Source organism: Miscanthus floridulus, chromosome 2, assembly GCF_019320115.1.
Source record: "Miscanthus floridulus cultivar M001 chromosome 2, ASM1932011v1, whole genome shotgun sequence".
NCBI lineage: Eukaryota > Viridiplantae > Streptophyta > Magnoliopsida > Poales > Poaceae > Miscanthus > Miscanthus floridulus.
Window position 1 is genome coordinate 153,957,466 of NC_089581.1, and position 26,008 is coordinate 153,983,473.

A 26,008-nucleotide genomic window follows, 5' to 3' on the forward strand; every position below is an offset into this window, starting at 1 on the left:
TGCATAGCGTGCGGTTAAGGCATGTTCGATCTTGAGTAGATCTATCTAGATCTATCGATTAGCGAGAACCGTTTCATGGCCCGTCATTATGGCCTGTGGGATTCTGCCTCTCACCCCACTGTTGGCACTGTGGAGTGGGGATCGTTGGTTGATAGACCTGTTCCTGAGAAGACATAACCTTAACTGTGTGCTATGCCTAAATCGGTTGTTTAGCCGATATTGAATGCTTTCACGAACAGTTCATATAATGAGATCGTTGAAGTAGAGATAAGTTAAAAGATATGTTAGCCCTATGATCTTGTTATTGTATTACGACCTGCGTGATTCTGTCTCATGCCCTACTGGTCATGGCGATAGATGAGATCTAACATGTTCATTAGATTTATCTTTGTTAAATGATTAAGTGATGTTGAATTGTTTCTTTATATAAAAAGGAGTTCGATTACTCGTAATCATTGGCGCAGTATGGACCGATCATCATTGATATCTTATTGCCATTGATTAATATTTGTTTAAATTATGTTTATCATGAATGATAACCGATTCTTCTCACACGGCCCCATGAGCTCTAACTAAATTATTCTCATGAATATACTGGAATCGGCTATTTAGCCGATTTCCTTTCATACCGGCTCTCACAGCCATACATTTTGGACTGTTTGGCAACACCGGCAAGTTCCGCCCTTAACTACTAATGAACTTTCTGTCCTTGTCAATTGCAGGGTCAAATTGACTGGCACGCCTCGAGAGGATTGCGCAGGATCGACCACCCCTGCGTTGAAGCTAGGCGGATCTGCTCCATCGAGCGGACCCTTCCGGCTTACTGCGTGTGTCCTCGGCACGGGATGAAATTCTGTGTCGACAGATTCATGAGCTATTTTTCTCACTACCTGCTGTTGTTGCACCGATAGTGCAAGATACTATGGTGCCAGCACCTATTGTTATTCCGCCTATGGCAACAATGAATGACGATAAGAAACATGTTCTTCAAGATCCTGTAGAACCTAATGCCACACATAAGGGGGAGCAACAACAGCCGCAAACAGAAGATGTGCCAAATGTGGAGGCCCCTAGAATATCTCAAAGAGTTAGAAAATCAATTATTCCTGCTGACTATAAAGTATACAATACTAAGGAATTTCAAATGGAGGATACGAACGGATACAGACTCATGACTTGTGGTAAAACGGATCGGATACGGACGGATATCACCGATATTACATTTGTTTTCATATTTTTGTCCAGATTTGGATTCAAATACGGATAATGTCAACTATGTCGGATAGGATACGATTGGATATCGACATCATAAATATGCGATTTAAGTATTCGGATATGGATACGGTATTGGATGTTGGATATCCGGGCTCGGATATGGACAGATCTCAACCCCTCTAAACGGATTCGGTTTCGAATACGGTCGGAAAATATCTGTACCGTTTTCATCCCAATTTAAGACAGTGGTACTTGAAGTTTGATCAGACAATAAGAAATTTTGGTTTTAAAGAGAATGTAGAGGATAATTATGTCTATGCAAAGTTTAAGAATGGGAAGTTTAACTTCCTTGTCCTGTATGTGGATGATATCTTACTTGTTAGTAGTGATGCCAGTCTACTACTGGAGACAAAGAAGTTTTTATCCTCAAAATTTGATATAAAAGATCTTGATGAAGCTTCATTTGTTCTAGGGATCGAGATTCACCAAGATAGAAGTAAAGGGGTATTAGGACTATCACAAAAGGCATACATAGAAAAGATCTTAAAAAATGTTAATATGCACAAATGTAGTCCCTCACCTGCTCCTATAGTCAAGGGCGACAGATATGGGGATTTTCAATGCCCCAGGAATCAGTATGAGATCGATCAAATAAAAACAGTTACATATGCTTCAGCTATCGGAAGCTTGCAATATCTCAAGTATATACACGCCCTGACTTGGCATTTGTTATCGGGTTACTTGGTAGATTCCAGAGCAATCCTGGAACAGAACACTAGAAATTAGTAAAGAAAGTCTTGCGTTATTTGCAAGGAACGAAAAGCCTCGTGATGACGTATAGAAGATCGGATTCACTCTATATAGTGGGATATTCAAATTCTGATTATGCGGGAGATGATAGAAAATTCACGTCTGGATATGTATTCACTCTCGTAGGGGGAGCTATTTCATGAAAAAGCTCAAAGCAAATCGTCACTACATCGTCCACAATGTATGCTGAGTTTGTAGCGTGTTATGAGGCAACGGGACAGGTGAACTGGCTAAAGAAGTTTATACCCGGTTTTTGAAGGTGGTTGACGACATCTATAGACCACTTAAGTTATACTGCGATAATAATCCGACAGTACAATATGCTCACAATAATAAGTCAAGTGGTGCTGCCAAACACATTGACATAAAGTATTATGTTGTGAAAGATAAAGTCCGGGATCATGTCATAAGTCTTGAGCATATAAGTACCAAAAAGATACTCGCGGATCCACTTACAAAAGGCTTACCACCCAACGTGTTCAGAGAACATGTAGCCGACATGGGTTTAAGGAAAAACATATAATTCCTGGACAAAAGAAGGCCCAAAGTTAAATATCTATTTTAGAACATAGTGGTGTGTTGTAGTTGTTAAATCTATCGACAATTGACCGTGACGATGAAACATACTCTATGCGCTAATCTGTAATGGAATGAACAAAAGTAAATAATATGAAATTGAAAGATGGTAGGAGATCAAGGGAAGATTGTTAGATTGATCTCTAATCTCAAACTGGGCCTAACGGTCCAGTTGGGCCTTTGATCCGCGCCCTGATCGAGGGCACCCAACCCACTATGGCTGGAGGGCCCCTGTCACACCGCGCAATAAATAGAGATAGAGCCGGTGGCTCTGAGTACGAGGTTCGTCTGAGCCGAGCTCCCCACCGACAAACCCTAACCCGATCAGAGAGGGGCGTAGCCAGTGACAAGAAGCCACCAGCTGCGCCGCCACCGGTCTTCACCGCCGATCGCGACCGCCTATCACCGTCACCGTCTTCACCGACCGTTGCTGCCCGTGCGCAGACTTCACCGATTCCATGACGGACGCGAGCAGATCCTCCTCCAAAGACATAGACGGTCAGCCCTTTCCATCCCTTCCTCTCTCTCTAGATCTAGTAATTTAAAGTTCTAGGATGTGTTCATTATATTTCTAAAAAGATATACCTGTTAAATCTATGGCTAAGGTTACGTTCTTCCAACACTCCTAACTTGGTTACGTGCATGTGGTAGCTGGAAGCAAGTTCTTCCAACACTCCTAACTTGGTTACGTGCATGTTGGAGCTGGAAGCAAGATTCTTCAAGCTCTTAACTTACGGTTCTTCCGTCGTCAGCGTGGAACGGAAATAGGATTGCCACGCTAGCTTCGAAGCTTCTTCAAGCTCTTAACATTCGGTTTTTCCGTCGTCAGCGTGGAACGGAAATACTAGGATATATTGCTACGCTTCGAAGCTTCTGTGGAATGAATAACCAGGTCTCGTTCAGTTTGCAAAAAAAGTGAACCCGATGAATAGTACCACTTTCATTTTATTTGGTAAATATTGTCCAATCGTGGACCAACTAGGCTCAAAAGATTCATTTCGTGATTTCCAACTAAACTGTGTAATTAGTTATTTTTTTACCTACATTTAATACTCCATGTAAACAGCTAAAAATTGATGTGATGAAGAGAGAGTGAAAAAACTTAAAATTTGGATGGCATCTAAACAAGGCCCTAAACATGCGAATGCCTGTTAGGAGCACCTGCCATGGCGAGTAGTACAGGACACCGTACACACGCGCGTATACCAACACGTTTCCGATTTCCCCCCATACAATAATCGGCAAAATTCAGACATCAATCATGCACTGCATGGCAACTTGGCAAGTCCAGTGGTTGGACACTTGGACTGACGCTCGCCGGGTAGCCACAACCGCAGTGGTCCAGTCCAGCGGACGACTCCCCCCTCCAGCTCCGTCGAAAGCGACGCCCCGAATTCATCACATCCGAGCCAATCCAGCGACGACGCCCTCCGGTCCGGAGATTGGAGATCCCCTCCCTCAGCCACGGCCACTTGCCCGAGATGGCGCGGCGCGTGACGTTTCTGCGGCGACTTCCGCGCGCGCTCCCCCGTTCGGCGCGCGCGCGCGACTACTTGTCAATCCGCGAAGACTCGTCGGGGCATTACGGTGCGGCTCGAGTGAGTCGCGCGTAGGTGGCAAGCAACAAACAAAGAAACAGCGCGGGTGAGGGTGACGCCGACTCGTGGGGTGGCGATCGGCATGGCGAGGAGAGGAGGTTTCCGATGTGATTCGCTGGCTGGACTTGGGCCTTGGGGGGTGGCATGGCACGGCATGGGCACGCGCTAAATTCAAAGCAAGCTCCAACCACCGCAACTTCCAACCTAGCCGAGCCTCTTTAGGCCATACCCAACGCGCCAGCGTGTACCTTAGCCCCGTAGAGACATGTAGGCTCGGATAAACAGATGGAGGAAAGAGACGGTGTGAAGGTGGCTTCACATTGTGTCATATTGTCTTGCAGAGGAGCCTATCGCCTCGTCAGAAAAAAAGCATAGGCTTGGGCTAAAAAGACGCAAAGCAGCCAAAGAACACTATGAGATTGGCCGTTAGATTTAGAAAAGTAAGGCCTTATTTAGATTGGGGTTAGAAATCAGAATTTGGCACTGTAGTACTTTCGTTTGTATTTGATAATTATTGTCCAATCATGGCTTAACTAGGCTCAAAAGATTCGTCTCGTAATTTATAATCAAACTGTATAATTAGTTATTTTTTTATCTATATTTAATACTCCATGCATATATCCAAAGATTTGATGTGACGAAGAGAAAGTGAAAAAACTTACGATCTAAACTAGACCTAATAGTCTAATAGCGATGTTTAGAGAGAAAGATACGAATGACTTGAGCTACGAGAATTGATAGCCCCGTCCATCCATCCAGAGCTACCTGGATGACCGCTTTTTGCTGCGGTCAAGGTTTCTCCTAGCCACCGTTGAGCGTGCCCTTAGGCCCTGTTTAGTTCCCAAAATTTTTTGTACAGTATCCGTCACATCGAATCTTGCGGCACATGCATGGAGTACTAAATGTAGACGAAAAAAAACTAATTGCACAGTTGGGTGAGAAATCGCGAGACGAAACTTTCGAACCTAATTAGTCCATAATTAGACACTAATTACCAAATACAAACAAACTACAGTACCCAAAACCAAAATTTTTTTGCTTCTAAACGGGGCCTTAGTCAAACAACAGGTGCAGTGCAGCAGCACCGGCCGGGGGCCCTACGATACATCCCCATCGCGCGCTGTTTTGCACGAATGTGTAGCCGTACTGTGTATTCGCTGGATCTGTGATTGCGTCTTGTTTTTTCTTCATTTATATATATAATAACGTGTGATTGCGTCTTGTTGGATGTTGTATGGAAATGAAACATGTGTATCAGTGTATGTACATCATTAAAGCCAAAAGAGCGTACCTGTACCTGTCCAGTTTGGAATGGCGCCGTTTTTTTTCATATATATACACGGCATGTTCGCTGGTGGGTTCGTGGGCTGGTAAGCTCAGCTAGTGCTGGTTTGTTATGAGAGAAAAATATTGTATCATGACTGATAAGTCCTGGCTAAAACCAATAAGCAAACAGTTGATAATATATCTCCCAAACATACTCGCGAATCCAGATGTCCGACCCTTTTAGGAAAGATGTTTGTTTCAAGTTACTAAGACCCCAATCGTTTAAACTTATCAGTTATGGTACAGTATTTTTTCCTCACAACAAAACAGATTCAACCAACTTATCAGCCATAAAAACTATCAGTTCTACAACTCGTAAAGCTAAAGACCACGTAAAGCCGATGAGGTTCGGAATTTGTGTTTTTAGGGGTGGTGTTCTCTTATAAATAGTCTAACGTAGTGCTATGGAATCCTTAATCAATTTAATAGACAACTTATACAATAAGTTGTACTTTTATTTGTCTCAAAGTAACTCACAATTATTAACCGGTGTAGAACCAAAGTACCGTGGCAACCACAACTCATATAGGAGGTATAAAAGTTGTCATATTCCTAAATTTTAGCTTATAAGACGATCGCTTTACGAAACAACTGCCTTTTCCTCTAGCATCCCTCTCTCGAATCCACGCCATCAAAAGCCCTAGGAAGCTTTGCATGAGACTACTAGCGTGTAACATTGTACTTCTTTATGTCTTCAACTTCCTAATGTTTTGAGCCCTAAATAATATTACCAAATATGACCATGGATTGATTTGTTTGGATAGGTTGAAATAACCAAGGAAAAAAAGGGTTCAATTCTATATATTCCAAATGGGGCTTCCAGGTACAATGTTTCGATAAGAGCGGCGTGCTTGTTTTTCAAAAAGGAAAAGCGAAATCATTTGTGCCGTCTAACTTTTGATAACCATATAAAGGTATGTTTGAAGCCCTTTTCCTTCAAGACACGTATAGACACACTAATATACAGTGCGTTTCGACTGAAATGATCGTGGATTATTACTGCTGACTGATTTGGTACGAGAGAAAAATACTGTTCTAACTTATAATGCACGATCGTTTACGATCGAGTGAACTTTAGGCATTTTACCTCAAGGTTGCACACGCTAGCAAATACCGTTAGTCTAGAGTCAAGACTTGAAATTAACATAGTGGCCCATACATAAGACCTTGTGAATTTACATTAAATAAAGAAGCAGAACATTCTCTGACATCGTCGTAATTCAAAAACTGAATAAACGTTGAATTGGTCGCATCATACAATTTCGGATGGAACAAATCAAATTTTTGGTAGTACTCCTGAACCTGATGATGTGAGGAGGCGAAGGCGTGAAGCGCATGGAAGCAAAAATTTCAGGGTTGGAAAAGAGAATGGGAGACGAGACGGAAAGGCGGCCTTGGCCGTCGCCGTCCATTAATGAGCTAACGGACCCCACGGCTCCCACCACCACCCTCGCTCGCAGGCAGGCAGGCAGCCAGAGCCAGCCGGGCCAGCACCAGCAGCAGCCATGATTCTACATCTGCTTCCAACCCAGCAGAGCAGCAGCGAAAGGGTAACACCACGAGGCAAATAAACCCAGACGTTCAGCTGCCTCTAGCTCCTTCCCCGCGCGCTGGCTGCCGCGAGAGCTCGGTGCAATCCAGCAAGCAGGGAGCACCGCGCGCTGCCGCCTCGTTCGTGCTGGGCATCTTTGTTCCTGATGGGGAACTGTGCCGGCGTGGAGGGGAACGCCGAGATCAACCCTTCCTTCAGTGCCCCCAATTCGTCAGGTACTAGAATCTCATTTTTCCTCGTTACTGAGAGCCAGCGTGTTTAAGTCCGCAGCCTTCTTAACTCCGAGTCTCTGATTGTTGGAGCGACCTTTTGTTTTTATCTTCCGATGTAGGAGTAGGAGCGTTTACTGATTCGTTTTGTTGCACTTGGGGCGAAAAACAAATAATAGCCGACCTGGATTTGAAGAAAAAAAATCTCCATGTTTTCTGCGCCTCCAAGAATAGAACAATTCAGGACTTCAATAGTCCATTTCGGGACTATTGAGTCAGAGGTGGTGAGTGGAATTGTCCAATTTTAGGTGGAGAGAGTAGGGCGCCTCCAGGATGGTAACAATGCGAGGTTTATTAGCCAAAGAAGTACTAGTAGCACTAGCACTTCAATTCTGGAAGCATAGCATCACGAGGAACAAACTTTTCTTCCTTGCTCAATTAGTAGAGATGCTTGTAATCCAGGGACCGGTTCTAAAAACAGCAGCAAGAATGCAACCGACACCAGCACCTTTGGTACCAAGACGTCCGGCTCTTCGTCGTCGGTGCCACCAACTCCTCGTACGGAGACAGAGATCCTGGAGTCATCGAATGTTCGCAAGTTCACCTTCAGTGAGCTGAAAAGCTCCACAAGGAACTTCAGGCCCGACAGCCTGCTCGGGGAGGGAGGCTTTGGCTCTGTGTTCAAGGGATGGATGGATGAGCGCACGCTTGCGCCTGTGAAACCGGGCACTGGGATGATTGTGGCGGTGAAGAAGCTCAAGCTCGACAGCTTCCAGGGGCACAGAGAATGGCTGGTGGGTGTCCCTCCACAGCTCCACTCCTGATGTGTTTGTTTGACTCAGTCATAGGTGGCTTTAATTTGTATCTGCGATAACTTTGCAGGCTGAGGTCAATTACCTAGGGCAGTTATCCCACCCTAATCTTGTGAAACTTATCGGGTACTGCCTAGAGGACGAACAACGCCTTCTTGTGTATGAGTACATGCCAAGAGGGAGCTTGGAGCATCATCTTTTCAGGAGTAGGCTCTCTTGTGTTCTTTTGCGATATCCCTTCATTCTTGGCTTCTTGCTTTATGAAAAGGACTGAATGCTTTGATATTACAGGGAGCTCGAACTTCCAACCGCTCCCATGGAACTTACGCATTAAGGTTGCGCTTGAAGCTGCCAGAGGTCTTGCTTTCCTGCACGGTGACCAGGCTAAAGTTATTTACCGTGATTTCAAGACCTCCAATATTCTTCTCGACTCGGTCTGCTTGCAAACCATTCTGTCAATATGTGCAATTCAAATGAACTTTTATCTAAAGATTCGAAATTATTTAACCTTTTACAGGAATACAATGCAAAATTGTCTGATTTCGGTCTGGCAAAAGACGGTCCAAGTGGTGATAAAAGTCATGTTTCTACTAGGGTCATGGGGACACAAGGATATGCTGCCCCTGAATATCTTGCAACAGGTAACCTTTGTAACATGATTTGGCAGCCAATAATATATCATAGTGTTTCACTGTTATTTTGAAGCATTATAATGGCTATATACTGAGAAAGTGGGTAGATGAAACTTTGTTCTTTCAACATAACTCTTTCTTTTCTTCCATCATATTGTATCTCTTTCTATTTTTTTCTTTTTTGTTCTTCCATCATATCTCTGTAGCTGAGAAACATATATTTTGCAAGACAAGGATACTGATTGTGTCCATGCCATTTAGTTAGATTCATTTACTTATTTTTTTATATGTCATGGTTTTGCACTGTACTCTGATGGGCCATTTGTTTAAAGCAACTCATGTATCATATAATTTATTTATTTGTTTTGGGGGGGTGGGGGCAAAGAAGCAAAGTATGTCACTGTACTATCCTTATAGATTAGTATTTCTTGTCTCGTTCATGTGCACCTTATGATATAAAAACTAAAGAATGAAGTGTATGATGTGTGCCATCCTGTAAAGGAGAAAAATTGAAGCGTCACATTATGCTACTTGAATGGTACTTTATGGTTGCCAACCTTTGGTTAGTCCATAAAAATATACTAAATTCTCCAGCTGGTTTCATGTATGAACTACCATGAAATCAGGAATTGTGGTACTCAAGTCAACACGCACATTCTGATTACTCAATTGCTTGCAACTTGTTCTTTAACATACAAATTTTCGCACATGCTCTAATGGTAGAAGTCAAATCAAATGATATGCATATGTATAATTTATGGCAACTTATATTGCTTGCCCTCTTGGTACACAGGCCATTTGACCGCGAAGAGCGATGTATACAGCTATGGTGTTGTTCTTTTGGAGTTGCTGTCTGGGCAGCGTGCTCTGGACAAGAACCGCCCGCCTGGTCAGCACAATCTGGTGGAGTGGGCTAGACCTTACATCACCAACAAGAGGAGGGTCATCCATGTCCTGGACTCACGGCTGGGTTCCCAGTATTCCCTTCCTGCGGCTCAGAAGATGGCAGCCCTCGCACTGCAATGCTTGTCGATGGACGCACGATGCAGGCCTGGCATGGATCAGGCTGTGACTGTATTAGAAGAACTTCAAGAGGCCAAGGGCTCGGTGAAAAAGCTGGCAAGTAAGTAGGGAGGGTTGCTGGCTAAAGATGTCCATTGCCTCTCTGGAGTCTGGAGCATCCTCCTGTAATACTTTAGGGGATTAAAAACAGAGAACGGATGATGATCTGAAGGGCTAAGTAGCTTGTGAAGAGAATATAATATTGCCTTGCTTTGTGTACAGCTAGCTGCTTCGTCGTTGTAAGTTGGGTCTCTAGTACTTATATATTTCAGTAGTCTTCGTTGTACCAGAGGTGCAAAAGGTAGTTTCTTTTGTCCCACTTCACCGCGAAATCCCAGTTGAATGTTCTTGAGATTGTTAAAATGCACCGCCGCTACAAATTGCTTGCCAATTAAATGATGCATACCAACACATACTACGCAGAAAAAATTTACAGCATATGCAGAGCTGATGTTTATATACGGCGCTGTTTGCATATCCTGTTTTACAGGTTACTGTTGTGCCAAGCGCCAGAATAAGCGGAATCAGTTTTTACTAGCCTTTTCAAAAGCAGATATTTCACAATCACAAGTAGTGCAAATCAGTGGCATATGATCATCACTCTGATGCCAGAAGCTACTATAGCTTTATCATTTTGAAACTATATAAAGAGGTTGAAATTTTATTGTTTCCGAGATGATATAACATGAATAGCTGAGAAATAGCAAAGTCAATATTCTCTCGTTCATCTACAAATTACAACCAGAATGAACTCTGGCAAAACAATAAAAGTAGTTCAATTCTCTCATATCAGTAACCTCGAACTGTAGAACAAGTTTTATGAACGCTTAGGTTTCCAGGAGGTTGCAACACCAAGCTTCTAAATCATTCTGCGTCGAGTACAGCAGCAAGGCACGGCACGCTGACATCAGGTGATATGAGCCTGCCTGACAGAGTGACAGATTGTTCTTCAAAGCATACCTAGAATCGCCGGCCACCAGAGTTATAAGCACGAGCACTAGGGTATTGACCACGGTGTTCAGAACCACGACCACGACCTCTGCCCCCACCATGGAACTCTGGGTAATCTGGACGATCGCTAAAGGATTCATACTGGCCAGATGCATAACCCCGATGAGCCTCTCTGTAAGCACCTCCAGCAGCAACAGGAGGTGTGCCTGCTGCTGTAGGATTATAACCATGCTGCTCCCCAGGCAATGCTGTTGGGTGATAACCATGCTGTTCCCCAGGCGTGGAATTATTGGCATAATGGCTCATGCTGGCGTGCTGGTACTGTTGCTGGCGTGCTAGAGATTCCTTACGCAGGAACTCATCTCTATAGTTTGCTTGCCGAGCTCGAAGTGCTAATAGTTTCTCCTGGTATTGTGTATTTATCTCCTTCAATCTCTGTAGACAGACATAAGAAACATGGAATGATGGTTGTCTTAGTTTCAATAAATGTATAAAACTACTGAAAAATAGATCTCAACTACAAAAAGATGTTGCTCAACCATATATAACTCCAGACTCCAGACTCCTGTGAGGGTGACAACATTTTTACTATATCCTTGTGGCGTCTTCCATTTTCCACAGTTAACACTTTGAATATTAAAAACTATACCTTTATTATCAAGCATACAACAATGTTTCTAAGAGAAGTATGGAATTTGAGTTCATGCATTAACACCTTCAAATAGCTGATTCGTTCACTACTATAGAAATAAATCCAACCATGAAGATCCCTTAAATCACAACAATAGTGTAAGCCAATGAATATATGGACAACCATATGAAGGCCTCATTTGGGAACATGATAATGTCCTCCAATCCATACGTATTGGGAGGGATGTAAGTGGAAATTAGTTCATTTTCTACTCCAATCCACATGAATTGGGAGAGAAAGGATGTATCCAAACAAGCCTGAGGGGGAAGGCAACCATTTGAATTTAGTATGTGAGCCATGCTAACTTTCTAGTTGAGGATATATTATCGTACTTCTCTTAACAAGATATTCTATATACATCGTATAGGTGAGACCTGAATGTTAAATCTGCTTAGGCATACTTAGTGACTAATATAAATAATGGTGGATCTAAGCTGATATGTTAGAATGATTGAGAATGTGCGTAGAATAGACCAACCTACAAGACACAAAAAGAAAACCCAGCAGCATAAAAGGTAGCCGTTTACCAGCTTGCACATGGCCAGCCATACCAAAATTGAAATAGACATGATATTAAATCCTCTTGACAAATGGATAAAGACCTCATGTCAGTGGTGGTTTGGGGGGGGGGGGGGGGGGGGGGGGGGGGGGGGGGGGCAAGCAACAACAAAGCCTTTTAGTGTACAACAAAAATCAGGAGGACAAATGAAAAACTGGTAATACTTTATACTGCTATGCTACTCTTGCTACATCAGCATATGGTGGAATCATGCATTACTTCAGTATTGATATACCAAAGGAAAAATACTATGCATTTGACATACCTCCATGTGTCTAGAATTTTCAGCATCCTCTGCATCCTGTAGTTCCTTGGATAGCAAAGTAATGTCTTCGTGAAAACTTTGTTCAAGACCTTCAAATGTCCGAGGAAGATTATAATTCTCATATCTTGTTTCAGTCCGATCAGTATGAGGTTGGTCCCTAGACTCCTTACTGGACTGCTTTTCTAGACCAGGCTTTGAATCAGATCTCTTGCCATCGTAAAAGGATTGTGCACCTCCGGCACCTTGTCCTGTATCACTAACAGTCAGCATGATATTACAGAACTGTAAGTAGTAAGCAATAGTTTTTTTATCCCTCCAATCAAAATAGTCTTTTACCCCTCCAATCAAAGATATAGGGTGTCCAACTGCAACTAATGTTATATTTTGCAAGAGATGAAGAAGGGGCTATTTGAAAAAAGGAAAAAGAAAAGATGTAAAATTATCAAACTAAGCAGCAGTACATGCCTTCGTTATATGCATATGACTGAACCTGGCTTGGAACATTTGGTCCACCTCGATCCCATTGACTCTGTCTCACCTTCGGGGGAGTGTACTGATGCTCCCCAGAAGCTTGTGCAGGTTCTCTTCCACTGTAGCTATTCTCAGGGTGTTGCTGTACCCTTTGCTGTGCCTGGTAGTGATGCAACTGGGCAGCAACCATGGAGTTGATATCTGCTTCACCGTATTGCCCCTGCCGTCTCATTCTATCTTGCATCTCTGAAGCACAAAAGTGACAAGATCAACAACATATCATTCAAAATTTTCCGATAAAACAGATCATGACTCATGGAATAATCAAATGGGAAATCTGGATCAAACAAACACATCAACAGCTCAATGTTCTAGGACCCCAAACAAAACTAATACCAGCTTAGGCTATCATAAATTCATAACCGGCCCAACATCTAACCCCACTATATCTTCTAAATTGCACAATTCAACACCAATGCAAGGTACCAGAACAGTCATATGAACAGTATCGTCAGATCAGCACTCACGGGGGGACCCATTAAAGGCATCAATCAAATAGCCAAACAGCTCTAGGTTAAGAATTTGGGAGCTCGGTTTCACACAACAGGCAGGGAATAAAAAGGGTGGGAATACCTAGTGGGTGCTCGTCGACGGCGAAAAGACCGACGAAGGCCTCGGCACCTGAGTAGGGCGGCGGCGGCGGCGGCGGTAGCCCACCCTGTCGTCGCAGAAGGAGAGGGGGAGACCGGGAGAGAGACAAAGGAGAGCGCACGCGGTCTGAAGGGTGAACGGATGTCGGATGCGGCGGCGGCCGTAGCCCAGCAGGATTGTTCGGCCCAGGTGGAGCGCACCCGTACGGGACTTCTCCCGGGCCATTACCTTTTACGCATTTCTTTTCCAAAATTATTTATTTTCTTTTTTATTCCTTTTGGGCATAGCGTTGCACCGGTAATTTTTTTCTAATTGAAACTCAGTGACCGGACGCGGACACGTGAGCTCAAGGACTTCGTATCGGACACGGACACGTGGATCTGGTCTTCATATCAAAACCAGGTAGGACGCGGACATGTGAGTGCTTAGTGAAGTATGATTCATATCGGACAAGGACGCGTGAGCAGGATAAGAGTTGGTATCACCGGGTAGATGATGTCTTTAGAGTCTTTTTAGGCGTAGAGATTTATTCTTTCTATATGGGACACCAGCAATGGTCAGTGAAATATTGGTTTCAAATAAGTAGCAGTAACTATAATTATTGTAGACTACAAATAAAAAACATTTTACTAATGATGAATATCATTATTTTTCCTTTGAAATTGAAATCCTTTTTACATGGAACAAGAACAATTCCATTAACCTGGAACATTTTTCTCGTATAAGATATAACAACTTTCTCGTAAACTAGAAATAAATTTCTCTTCAACATGTTACCATTTTCAAGTGAACACTGTTTTGTGCTAAGAAACATAGAACAACAATTCCCATGAACTAGGAGCAGTTTGTTCAACATGTTAACCATTTTCAAGTAAACCTTTAATTGTTAACAAAAACTATTTTAACCGTTAGAAAGTTGAGAGAGCAGGTAGTTTAGTTTTAAAGTTTGAGAAAAAAAAAAATTAAGGCCTGTTTGGGACATGAGAAAAAATCCCTGTTCCTGAAAGGCTGAAACAGGCCTTTAATAGTTTAGAGGGAAAAGCACGTTTTCCGTGGAACAAATAGTCGCCTAGTCGGTGTTATAGGCCCATTGCAAGCAGGCCTGCCCTTTCCAAATCCCTCTTCTCTGCCTCAGGCCTGGGCCTGGGTCTGGGTCTGCGAGGATTTGAGGGCGCCACCTTATTATGGGCCGAAATTCACCACTGTTGGGCTAGTTTCGTTGTTGAAGAACGGGAGTAATTCGTTTGCGGAAAAGATTCAGTTTGGCAAACCAAATACATCTTCCACGGACACCGGTACATTTGTTTCGTATAAATACCATTCTAGTTATAAGGAAGTCTTTGTTCAGGTCAAGGTTTTGCACCGTGCTTTGGGGGGGGGGGGGGGGGGGGGGGGGGGGGGGGGATAATGAAGACTCTTTTTTTTGTAAATAATGCATTCCATCTATAAATCGGCTTTCCCTCAAATGCTCCGAGTTCCGGTTTCGATAAGAATTCGAGTTTTTATGTTAAGGAATGAATATGCCATACCAATTCCTTATGTAATACACATATACCATACCAATTCCTTCTTATGTAATATACACATCGAACAGAGCAGATGATTAGAACACATTCCAGAAGCCATCATCATACAGAGGTGTCGCGCTTTTGGGTCTGAAAAAGAAAACACAGGCGTCATGACTCGTGCCACACAGCAGCAGCCAGCTCGCGGCATGAAGCATCCAGCATTCCAGCACCCCCGCACACGTCGTGCCCCCAACAACGCGTACCCGGCTCGCCAGGCACCTAGCGTGCGAACGCGATGGGCGAGTCCAAATCGTCCTGCTCCATCCGCCGGTCGATGCGGGGCGGGTCAAAGAACTGCGTTCCGCTCGCATCGCCGCCGCGTGCCGCACTCGTGAGAAGCTTCCACCAAACACCATGCTCTTCTCGTGCATGCATATAGTAGATATAGATAAGCTAATCGCTAATCCAGGGGCCACCACTGACGGCGACCATCCCCCATGGATGGTTAACCAGAAGCAATAAAAAGTCATCTGTTCAAGCCTATGGCTACCTGGTTTTACTAGTGCTGGCATTACTTCGTCGTTATCTTTAAGCGCGTCAAGCTATAGGTTACCGGGCGAGCAGGTAAACCTTGTGTGTTCGTCGTTGGTTGGGAGCTGCGAGCAACCAGTCGCAGCCGTCTGTTAAAGACCACGGGCTTCGTCTTCATCACGTGTTCCACCGTACCGCGGCGTGCCACCTCTCTCTTACCTGCCCAACTCGGACTCAAACTTGGAAGATTAGGTTAAAAGCGTGTTACTTGTATCCGGTGCTGGTCCTAGGGCTAGGACATGAGGTGCGACGACCAAGGGCTCAAGTGAAGGAGGGATCCAAACTCATGTATACAAACTCCAGATCCTATAATAATCCATTAGATATTAGCAAACTAATGAGAAGAGAGACACAAAACGATATTTCTTTTCTAGTTTTCTTTCCCCACGGCCCTCGGGTAGAGAGGAGGCGCGGAGCCACGCTGCACACAACACACTATGATCGTGAGTTCGCGACGTGCGCCTTACACACGCGGAGCTGGCGAGCCGCGCTGTTGCGAAGAGCTAGACTACCGGAGACACGGACACGGCGCACGAGGACGGCGACCAAGCAGGGCTCCACGACGACGACATCTTGATTCTCGGCTTCGTACGAATTACGATCACCGATCAGTTGTTTAGGCTTAAGGTATTTTTTCCTTTTTATTTTTAATCTAAATTAATTATTTGTATAGTATTCCAGACTTCTAGTATTTTTTACCCATATAGTCATATTTTTCTTCTAATGTAGGTGTTAGAATTTTAGAATGTTAGCTAAGAAACATTTGTCGTGGTCGAGAAAAGAAAACAAATATATTGTTTTTTTAATCTACATCGTTCCTCGATAATTATCATACATCTATAAATATATTACTTAATCTACATTGTTTCTCGATAATTATCAGACATGTTAAATTAAAAATATGTTATTAAAATTGTTTTTGTTTTGCAAGTAAAATTAGTATCTATATATTATAAGATTTTATATATGGGTAAGAGAGACTGTTGCTACGAGATCGCCAGAGCGCCCTATAAATCCTGGGGACCGGCACTGCTTGTATCGTTCTACCAGAGAGATCGAGCCGGCGAACCCCATGCGGCACTGGCTCACGGACATGGACATGCACGCAGAGGTAGAGAGGTGTGGCAGGTGCACGTTGGTCTGGGCGCGCCGATGGATGACCAATGAATGTGTGAGGCCGATACATGTAGCCGTCTCGCCCACACGTCCTGCCTTGCCTACAGGGCTACAGACAGTCCCGTCATGGAGGCCGGAGCTGGGAGGGGGTCCAGCTGGTTGTGCCTGCGCGGCTGCGCATTAGGAGGAGCACGAGCAGCAGCGCTCGCCATGATCCGTCGTGATCTGATCTGATCTGATCTGATCCCAACTAATGCTTCATCCATCTGGCCATAAAAAGGTTTGCATCGACCTAAGCTAGCGACATTGTTTTAGCACAAAGCCTTGTTGTGGGCTTTTCCTGGCCAATGGCACAGGCCACAGGGGCAAGGCTTGTCGGTGTTCCCCTCCTGATCTCTCTCGCTTCCAAGCAACAGCTAGCAGTCGCATCCAGCCTGGTTCGTCGCTCGACCTTGCGTCCCTCCTGTGCCTTGCTTGCTTGCACCTTTTCTAATCCTGGTTTATACGCCACCGTTTCCACACATGGGGGAATATTCTGGCTTTCGCTCCTCCAATCCAATCATCACAAGCCAATCCAGCACGCGGTATTCTTTCAGTAGGGTCAGAGGCCAATGGTTTAAACCTTTGAAATCTTTGCAAGTAACCACAAATGTATATTATATCCTTGTACTATATATTAGGATTTATATATATGCTAGTCCCGTAAGTCCACAAATGTAACTAGCTCCCTGAACGGTGTAAATGTTGTAAATTTGTAAATTCAATATATATTTATAGAGCTATCCAAAAATTATAAATCTAATTTTGTTACACTCATAATAACATGTACTTCAAATCAAACATCCTCCATCTGCTCAACACTCTTGCACAGAACAACATTTAGTTATTTAATTGCAGAGTTAAAAATAGAAAGTACAGGGTGATTTCTTTTATTCTAATTTAAAGTACATGTTACCAGGAGTCTAGCAAAATTAGATTTACGATTTTTGGACAATTCTATAAATATATATTGAATTTACAAGTTTACATCCTTTAGGGACCGAGATGACACAACTGTACAAGTTTGAGGACCTAAACGGGTGATTTGTAAGTTTAGGGACCGGGATGACATAGTCAAACAAGTTTGAGGACCTAAACGAGCGATTTACGAGTTTAGGGACCAGAATAACACAGATGAATAAGTTTGAGGACCTAAATGATCGATTTACGAGTTTAGGGAATGGTCGAACAAGTTTGAGAACCATTGGTGGACTTTATGAAAATAGCATGCTCCATTCAATTAGTATTGGAATCGTGCATAGAGATATTATCTCCATGATTTATATTCAGAATATAATATTATAAATGCCTAATTTTTCAACGCACACATGTCAATCGCAAGGCATTTAAACAGCTTGTATGAGCATGCAGGACTCCAGGTCAACTTCCTGGTTTTTCTAATTCACATAATCACACTGTCACATTGATATTAGAATACTCCGACACAGCTAGTTGGAGAGAGGAGCACTGGTACTAGTTAAACGCAGCAGTTACAAACTTAAATTTCCAGCCAGGAACTGTGTTTTTCTCTCACACTAAACCAGCTAACAGTAAATAATCCACGATCGTTTACGGCCTTCCGAACATGCTGTTATTCGATGGCATGGCGTCAGTAACTTTTAGCACATGAGATTATAATTGGGGCTAATGGATAAGAATCTCCAATAATTAAACTCCAGCAGCAGTACTCTGACACACGACAAGAAATTAATAAGCATCTAATCGAGGCCCGATCCCAGGCAGGATCACCTGTTGAGTGTCGACACGAAACTAATCACAGGGACGCCCATCATATGCTGGATGAGAGCCAAGTGTAGCGAAGTGGTATAAAAGTATTTCCTTCCATTTTGTTAATTTCATCAATTACAAATTTGAGGGTAACTACAAGATTGGTGAAATAACATAGTACAGCTAATGTAATAGAAGAAGAAAAAAAAAGGAAAAGTGAACCAAAGATCCACCCCTCCTAATCTCCTATCCTTCCGTCACTCTCCACTAACAAAAGAATGAATTCAATTGAAGAAAAGAATCTGAAGCTTCCTTTCGGTGCCCACTTTGGCCTCGCTCCGTCTCAGCCTAGACTTCGATGCTGGAGCTTTGCTCCAAAAGCCTAAACTCAACAAAAGAAGCTACCCTCCTTTTACGGCTTCTGTGGCCCTCTGTATGAGTGGGTCAGAGACTATCAAGCCAAATACACTGTTGGGTTCTCAGCTTCTGTAAGGAGGCAACAACTTCTTCACAAGAGAATCCAAAAGCTGGAGCCGGAGCCAAGCTTGGTTAAGCAGGACCTTCAATTTCTTAATCACAATTGCAAAAATTGTGAGCCATTAGTAGTAGACACTGCAGATCTTGGTTCATGGATCATCTTCTTCTTCCATCATCAACATGTACAATTTGCCAAAGAAATACCCTTTCCTTTGGTTAAATTCACAAGGAGAGAGAATCCTGGCTTAAAGAATAACCGGTGGTGAGTAGATATTACAACAAATCGGTCAATGCTTCTTGTACCTTATATATGTATTATTTTTTTTCTAATATCTTCCTTAAACCTCCTGTGAAGGGACTGACTGACTTACTGACTTTATACAAAGGCTGCAACGGCCTCGGGGGAGGCCATCAGCCGGGATCATCGAATTATTAGGTGAGCAAGCGAGCCTCAGCCAGCGGGGGCGTCTTAGGCTGGAGCTTGGCTTGCTGCTGGGACCAGTAGGCCTGGGCCGCCAGGACCCGGTCGAGCAGCTCCTGGGGCACCGGCTCGCCACGGCGCTGCTGCGGCGAGATGCTCGCTGTGTGCACCAGCGTCTTCCATTTGTCCTGTTCGCACCACAATTTCGACACGGTTAGTTCATTGTCTGTTCAAAATCAAAGTCATCGTCAAAATTTGACCAGAGAATGCAGCCAGTTTCCAACAGGTGCAGAAGTGCAAAGCAGCCAAGAAGCTTCCAGTCTAATAAAGGAAAGGTTATCTGATCCCTCAACCGGACTTTTTTTTTTTCTAAAAGTCCGGATGGGGTTAGTTGACGTGCAAGAATGGGTCTCCTTTGTTTCTAGGTGAACCATTCTGGTACTAAAACCCACATGACCCAGCCAAACTGCATAGCTGAAGCGTGGGGACAGCACCAACTGAGGGGGTGTTTGGTTCCTACAGGAAAATTTTAGTCCCTGTCCTATCGGATGTTTGGACACATGCATGAAGTATTAAATATAGATGAAAAAATAACTAATTGCACAAATTGTGGCTAATTTGCGAGACGGATTTTTTAAGCCTAATTAGTACATGATTTGACAATGTGGTGCTACAGTAAATATGTGCTAATGACGAATTAATTAGGCTTAATAAATTCGTCTCGTAAATTAGTCTCCATCTATGTAATTAGTTTTATAATTAACTCATATTTAGTTCTCCTAAATAGTATCCGAACGTCCGATGTGACATGGACTAAAATTTAGTCCATGGAACCAAACATCCCCTCGCAAGGACAAACGTTTTTCAAGAACAAGTGTCTGGCGGAAACCTTCTAAATTAAAGAACACAAAAACAGCACGCTCCTGTTGGGTCAGGATTGAGGAGCCCAAAACCCACAAGCACCAAACTATTGGTTAAATCGGCCAAGTAACCTAACCCCACCAGGGATTTTGCATAAAGCATAAGTATACGATCCCGTGTAAAAGACTCCTTCCACAGCAATTTAAAGGTTCGGCAAAAAAAGGAAATCAAGAGGACCAATCAATAAATCAGGAAAGGACAGTGAGGAAACTAATTATCAGATTTGACGAGAATATGCAGTGCAAAGATATTTTGCTTTAGTCTTCAGTTGAAGTCAAAGTCAAGCATTTGACAGTTATTACCTTAAGATCAACGTAAGTACGGTGCTTTGCATTGTCAAAAGCGCGAAGTTTAACATCTCGCCACCTACATGATATCCATAACTATACAGTAAGAATACAGGAGCCAAGAAATTCTGTCAGGTCGAATGAGGGGAATAAGAAACTATACCTTCCCGTTCCAAGCTTTTCGACTGCGAGCACAAGTGCTTCTACTTCAGCAACAGAGAACGGGCGCCTGATTCTGCGTTGTCCCTGCTCTGGTGACCTCTTAGACTTATTCGCTGGAACTACAGCTCCTGCATTGGGATCTGCAGCTGGAACTGGAACTAAAGCTCGCGAGTTTGTGGACACTTTATCGGGTGATGAGACACCCCCAGGGGAGTGCACAGAATCATGATCACTGCCCTGGTAGTTCATTGCTAATGCGGTTAATGCAAGCTCCTGTGATACATCAACTTCACCATGCTTAGAACACGAGTCAGCAGGTGCAATCCTGTATCAGACAAAGTTCACCAATCTGGGTCAGGGTGAAGGCACCTCAAATTATAACATGAAGTGAATTATTATGAAGCATGGTTTGTTACCTTGCGAGGGGTTCGGTAGTATCAATGGTTTCGAGGAAACTGATATCTTCAGGAGCTTGGACTTGCGGGTTTTGTGTACAGTTGGGTTCAAGTGAAAAGCCTAGGTTGTCCAGCATATCATCCTGGCCAATCCCAGCCTGAATTAACGTTTTGCTATCATCTCTGACTTTCTTTCCATGGTGAAGAACACCAACACGTAGACCACCTCCAAGAATCGCAGTGACTGCCTCGAGAACAGTTTTCTGCATTGGAAATACTGATTAAACGACAGGAAAACCCATTGAGCAGAAAAACTTAAAAAAATGTAATCACTTTGCACATAAAAAAATAAACAGATGTCCTGTACATACCTTTAGTGAGCCAACAGTTGCACTTTCTGGGATTTCAACAAGAAGTTCAGGCACCTTAAAAGACTTAATTCTAAGTTTCACTGCAAGAAATAAAGGCAATCTCAGGACTAAATATAGGCAGTGGAGATTAAATGAACTTGCTGGGGAGTAAAATCTTACCATGGCAATCATTTGACACACAAGATTTCTGGAATGGCATTGAATTAGTCCCCTTGTTTGCTGCAGAAGAATCATTACCCACAGATAAGTAACAAAACAGGAAATAACATGAACAGCAAATTCCTGGGTGGATGTAAAACAAACCTTCAGCATGAGAGTCTCTTCCGGTAACCTTTGTGTTTCCCTTTCCATTTGCTGCACCAAATTCAGATGCTAGAACTGAATGGCGATCAAAGAGCTTCCTCCGCTTGAATGTACTCCTTTGTGTCCTCTGTCGTGTATAATGCATTTTCTTGTTCCGGAAAGAAGGCTTCCGCTCGACATCTGATGGGATCAATGAATTCAAGTTATATGGAGCTGGTTTGAATACAAATTCCGTCAATGTCGTGTTACTGAAATATAAAGAAAAGGAAAATCAAGATTTTCCAGTGCTTACCACTATAGGAAAGATCAGATTTGTGAATCCTCGCTGGAGCAACTTTCCTGTACTTACTAGTGAGCAGCTTCCTTACCCTACTATACTCAGCTGTACAATTGGACCTGAAATCCCTGTTAGTGGTGGTGCTCGGATGAGTGCACCCAGAGGACTTATCGTCATCATCATCTCTATCTACAGCAAAACCCCCCACTCCCTTTGGGCCCCTTGGTAAGGAGGTTGAGCGGTGAATTTTATCGCCATACAATGGCATCTCGCCGGTGCTGTCAGAGCTGACCAAAGGAGGAGGCTTGGCATCCACATCCATTGAATCAAGCAAATTATACATTTCGGGTGCATTCTTATGAAATCCTGCTGGGGCCGTCGGCATCAGGCTCGCCACTGCATCTCCTGTGAAGGCTCCTGATTCCACGGATTCAGGCGACCACCTATCTGCGATCACACCAAAATTACACCCCAATTCAGCCTTGGTACAGCTGATCATGGAGGATTCCTTGTCCTGGGCCTCAGACTTCGCCTTAGGATCCTCAATCCGAGCATTATTCACCGCCCGCTGGAACGCAATGTGGGGGAGAATTGCACTCTCATTGCAGCTATCCTGATCCGTCACCTCATGCTTGAACTGCTTCATTTCCTCATCACACTGTTCCTGCTTCACACGGACATCCTTCGCGCACGCAGCCAAAGCAGGGGCACCGGCGCTCATATTCCCCAGCGAGCCCACCCCCTCATCAAGCAGCTTCCCTGCCACCGTCGCGAGAAGGTCGAATGCGGACATCTGGGCCGGGTTCTGGGCCTCCTTCTTCCTGACCGATCTCTTGCCCTGCACATTTCACCGAACAAGAAACGCCATCCTTGTCAGACTTGCCAGCCAAGGGCAGCGAAGCGAGGGCCGAATCTATGCGCTGAAAGCCGCGTACCCTCGCGGACTTGGGAACGCGCGGCATCTCCGCGACTTGGCCTCCACCGCACGACTCCATCTCTGACGACGACCTCTTTTGGAACACCATTTCTGCTCTTCGCTTCGGTTGCTTGAAGTTTACAAGAGGGTTAGTTAACAACTGGTAGTTGCGCTGTTCATGGCTTGTCATCAACACAAATCTGCAAGAACCCATTAGCAATCAGCAAAGGAAAACTGGTACTAGTAGGTAGAATAAAAAAAAGGAAATCATTCATCGGGATCTCTGTAGTAACTTGGGATAAATCTGTTTAAACCCTCCATTCCATTAATTAAACAGGGAACGATCATACTACTGCGTTTGCAGTAATTAATTACCAAAAGTTCGAATCCCAATACCCCAAGCCGATAGCCGAGAGATCCAGACGTGAAACGGCCAAAATGAAAACAATTTTCAACAAGCTGCGCTCCAAGAGCGAATCAAAACTCAAATTAATTAGGCAAACACAGAAACAGCAGAAGAAATGGAGAGAATTCATACTTGAACTCGTGATCCGAGTTAAGACCTCAGAGGAAATGTTTTTTTTTTCTTATACCAAATGGTTTCGCCGCTGAATTTAATGCACAAGCAAATAAATTCGCCAGGTAAACCAGTACGCCAAGCGATCAAAAGGCAGAGAGAGAGGGGAAGAGAACCTTTTTTAAAACCTCGTGCATCGGAATCCGTGAGGATTAAGCAACTGCCAAAAGGAAAGCGGGCACGTCGATTAAAAAAGAAAGAGCGAACCGCAAACCTCACAGGCGCGCAAGAACGTCGAGGAAATCGTGAATCGGGCGAGGCCAGATCTGATCTCGGCACCCGATTCGCAGCAATTCGACGCGAAATTAAGCAAAACCCCGGACGAATTCAAACCGCGGCTCCGAAATGTACCGGGATCTCAGAAAGACGCGAATTCACCTCCTTGTCGGAGCACAGCGCGGCGGATCGGACCAAAGCAAGCAGAATTCGGACAGGAGTGGACCGAAACAGGGCGGAGGCAAACCCCCCAACACAGCAGCGCCCCACAGCGGGGCACCAAAACACGAAACCCAGCCCCAAAACCGCATAATTCGGCAGAATTCCCCGGAATTAGCACGCCGTGCTCACCTCGCCGGCGTCGACGCTCGCCCGCCTCCGATCGCCCTCGGATCGCCGCCTCGCCGGTGCTGCTCCGCGGCCGGACCCGCCGAGATCCCTCGACTCCTGCGGAATTATTCCCCCTCCCCTGCCTCTGGGTGGGGTGCTCCTCTTCCTCCTCGCCTTGCTTCGCCTCTCCTCTTTTATTTTTATTTTTATTTCCCTTTCCCCGCTTCTCCCTCCTTGCTCTCCTCTCCGCCCTCCGCCTTGGTTTTTTCTTCTGGTGGTGGAGGTGCGTGGTGCCGGTGGTTTGGGTTGGCCAAAACCCCTCAAAACCAACCCCCTTCTTAAACCCCCCAACCCCGGATTGCACCTCGCTACGCTTACGCCCACGCCATCCCGGGGAGGAGCGCCACCGGCTGCTCCCGGTTAAACCCCACGTGGCCCCGCCCCAACGACCGGTTCCGCCCTCCCGCGGCGTCCACGTGGCCCCGCCACGTGATCCGACGGCAGCGGGCGCCTGTCCCGGCTTATTACAGCGGAAGAGGCGCCCCCGCGCCCGGGACACGTGCCGCAGATCCTGGCCGTCGACGGGGGGAGCGGACGCGCCTGCCGCGCCGTCGGATCCCACGGTGGCCCTCGACTCCCTCGTGACCACGAACGCGAGGAGTGATCCCTGTTAACCGGTGGGGGTTTAGGGAGGAGAATAGCGGGGCGTTTTTAGGAAAGAAACGTGAGGGGTTAATAATTATTAACTGCATGTGGACCCACTTCATAGTGTCTCTCACGGATTTAGGAGGTGTTTGGTTCTTTAGTCGCTCCTGAAATTCATGTCACATCGAATGCTTAGATACTAACAAGAAGCATTAAATATAGATTAATTACAAAACTAATTACATAGATGAAGGCTAATTTTCGAGACTGATTTTTTAAGTCTAATTAATCTATCATTAGCATATGTTTACTGTAGCACAACATTGTCAAATCATGGACTAATTAGGCTTAAAAGATTTGTCTCGTAAATTAGTCGCAAGTTATGCAATTAGTTTCGTAATTAGTCTATATTTAATACTCCATGCATGTGTCCAAATATTCGACGTGACAGGAATTTTAGGAGTTACTGCGGTAACCAAACAACCCCTTAATTCGGGGCTCTCCATTTTTTATATTTTTATTTTTATTAATTATAATTTTTTCATGGAGGGGGTTTCCTGTTTCCGGGCTAATGGGATGAGAGGCTGTGTGGTGTTGGTGGAGGAGAATGTCCAGGGGTGATGCCCAAAAAGGTGCTAAGATTCCGGGGCTTCTTCAACGTAGGACCAGATAAATTTTAGATAAGAAATTCGTGGCCTTTGTGCTTCTAAAATATATAAATCCACCATAGAGAAATACAGTATATAGTAGGTTCTGCTCGCATCTTCCACTCGGCCACTGTGCTCGGACCAAAGGTGTCCAAGAAAAAACAAGCGCAGCATAGATAGAATTCCTATATAGGGTTTAAGAAAAGCTCATTCTTTGGGTTCCAAATTTACGAAGCTACAAAATTTTACCACAAAAAAATTATGATGGATATTTCAAACGGACAAATACATTGCGGGTTTGCTATACTAAACCTTGTTTCTTTTTTTTTCTTCAAAATTAACAAATTGTATGCTGATGGAATCTACAAAATCCCAATGTGATAGGTAAAGTTGCTAACATGGGGATATATTCTTATTTTGTTCATTAATAACATGTCAACATTATAAATATCATCTAAATTAAATTGTGGTGAAAAACTTTATTATTTTAGCAATATTTTCAGATTAACTAATATGAGATTAGGTTTCTTGTGATGCAACTTGTCTACTCAAGTTTATAGGTCTAAAGTTCGACATTCTTGTGGATTTATCTTAGAATTTAACGACGTTATATTTCAGTGATAGGTATCATGCCCGTGGATCATGATACACACATGTGGTCACTTGTCATTTTTAAGGTCTGCAGTTCAATCTTTGTTAGG

At 44.1% G+C, this 26,008-nt stretch overlaps 3 protein-coding genes across 3 annotated transcripts; 1 reads left to right on the top strand and 2 right to left on the bottom strand.

The window, feature by feature from the left end:
- Positions 1-6,981: 6,981 nt before the first annotated feature.
- On the top strand, positions 6,982-10,144 carry LOC136533571 (receptor-like cytoplasmic kinase 176). Its single transcript, XM_066526132.1, has 6 exons — positions 6,982-7,292; positions 7,749-8,080; positions 8,169-8,304; positions 8,390-8,532; positions 8,616-8,739; positions 9,524-10,144. The coding sequence occupies exons 1-6, from the start codon at positions 7,223-7,225 to the stop codon at positions 9,859-9,861; spliced, it is 1,143 nt and encodes a 380-aa protein (XP_066382229.1). The 5' UTR covers positions 6,982-7,222; the 3' UTR covers positions 9,862-10,144.
- A 329-nt stretch (positions 10,145-10,473) lies between these two features.
- On the bottom strand, positions 10,474-13,546 carry LOC136533580 (uncharacterized). Its single transcript, XM_066526138.1, has 4 exons — positions 13,363-13,546; positions 12,724-12,975; positions 12,259-12,506; positions 10,474-11,178 (listed from the first exon to the last, which is right to left on the bottom strand). Exons 2-4 carry the CDS (start codon positions 12,971-12,973, stop codon positions 10,753-10,755), a joined length of 924 nt encoding a protein of 307 aa, XP_066382235.1. The 5' UTR covers positions 12,974-12,975; positions 13,363-13,546; the 3' UTR covers positions 10,474-10,752.
- A 4,910-nt stretch (positions 13,547-18,456) lies between these two features.
- On the bottom strand, positions 18,457-24,329 carry LOC136533590 (telomere repeat-binding protein 5-like). Its single transcript, XM_066526147.1, has 10 exons — positions 24,037-24,329; positions 22,912-23,092; positions 21,992-22,814; positions 21,700-21,879; positions 21,556-21,615; positions 21,397-21,476; positions 21,047-21,288; positions 20,632-20,955; positions 20,484-20,547; positions 18,457-19,448 (listed from the first exon to the last, which is right to left on the bottom strand). The coding sequence occupies exons 2-10, from the start codon at positions 23,080-23,082 to the stop codon at positions 19,272-19,274; spliced, it is 2,121 nt and encodes a 706-aa protein (XP_066382244.1). The 5' UTR covers positions 23,083-23,092; positions 24,037-24,329; the 3' UTR covers positions 18,457-19,271.
- Between the last annotated feature and the right edge of the window lie 1,679 nt (positions 24,330-26,008).

What these genes read in the sequence shown, in the direction of transcription:
- LOC136533571 (XM_066526132.1), top strand. Translation starts at nt 7,223, where the DNA reads ATGGGGAACTGTGCCGGCGTGGAGGGGAACGCCGAGATCAACCCTTCC. An exon ending in CAGTGCCCCCAATTCGTCAG is followed by an intron (nt 7,293 to 7,748) that starts GTACTAGAATCT and finishes CTTGTAATCCAG; the next exon opens with GGACCGGTTCTAAAAACAGC. An exon ending in GGAGCATCATCTTTTCAGGA is followed by an intron (nt 8,305 to 8,389) that starts GTAGGCTCTCTT and finishes TTGATATTACAG; the next exon opens with GGAGCTCGAACTTCCAACCG.
- LOC136533580 (XM_066526138.1), bottom strand. Translation starts at nt 12,973, where the DNA reads ATGCAAGATAGAATGAGACGGCAGGGGCAATACGGTGAAGCAGATATC. An exon ending in GTCATATGCATATAACGAAG is followed by an intron (nt 12,507 to 12,723) that starts GCATGTACTGCT and finishes TTAGTGATACAG; the next exon opens with GACAAGGTGCCGGAGGTGCA. An exon ending in AAAATTCTAGACACATGGAG is followed by an intron (nt 11,179 to 12,258) that starts GTATGTCAAATG and finishes GTCTGTCTACAG; the next exon opens with AGATTGAAGGAGATAAATAC.
- LOC136533590 (XM_066526147.1), bottom strand. Translation starts at nt 23,082, where the DNA reads ATGACAAGCCATGAACAGCGCAACTACCAGTTGTTAACTAACCCTCTT. An exon ending in AAGAGACTCTCATGCTGAAG is followed by an intron (nt 21,616 to 21,699) that starts GTTTGTTTTACA and finishes ATTCTTCTGCAG; the next exon opens with CAAACAAGGGGACTAATTCA. An exon ending in GAAAAGCTTGGAACGGGAAG is followed by an intron (nt 20,548 to 20,631) that starts GTATAGTTTCTT and finishes GATATCATGTAG; the next exon opens with GTGGCGAGATGTTAAACTTC.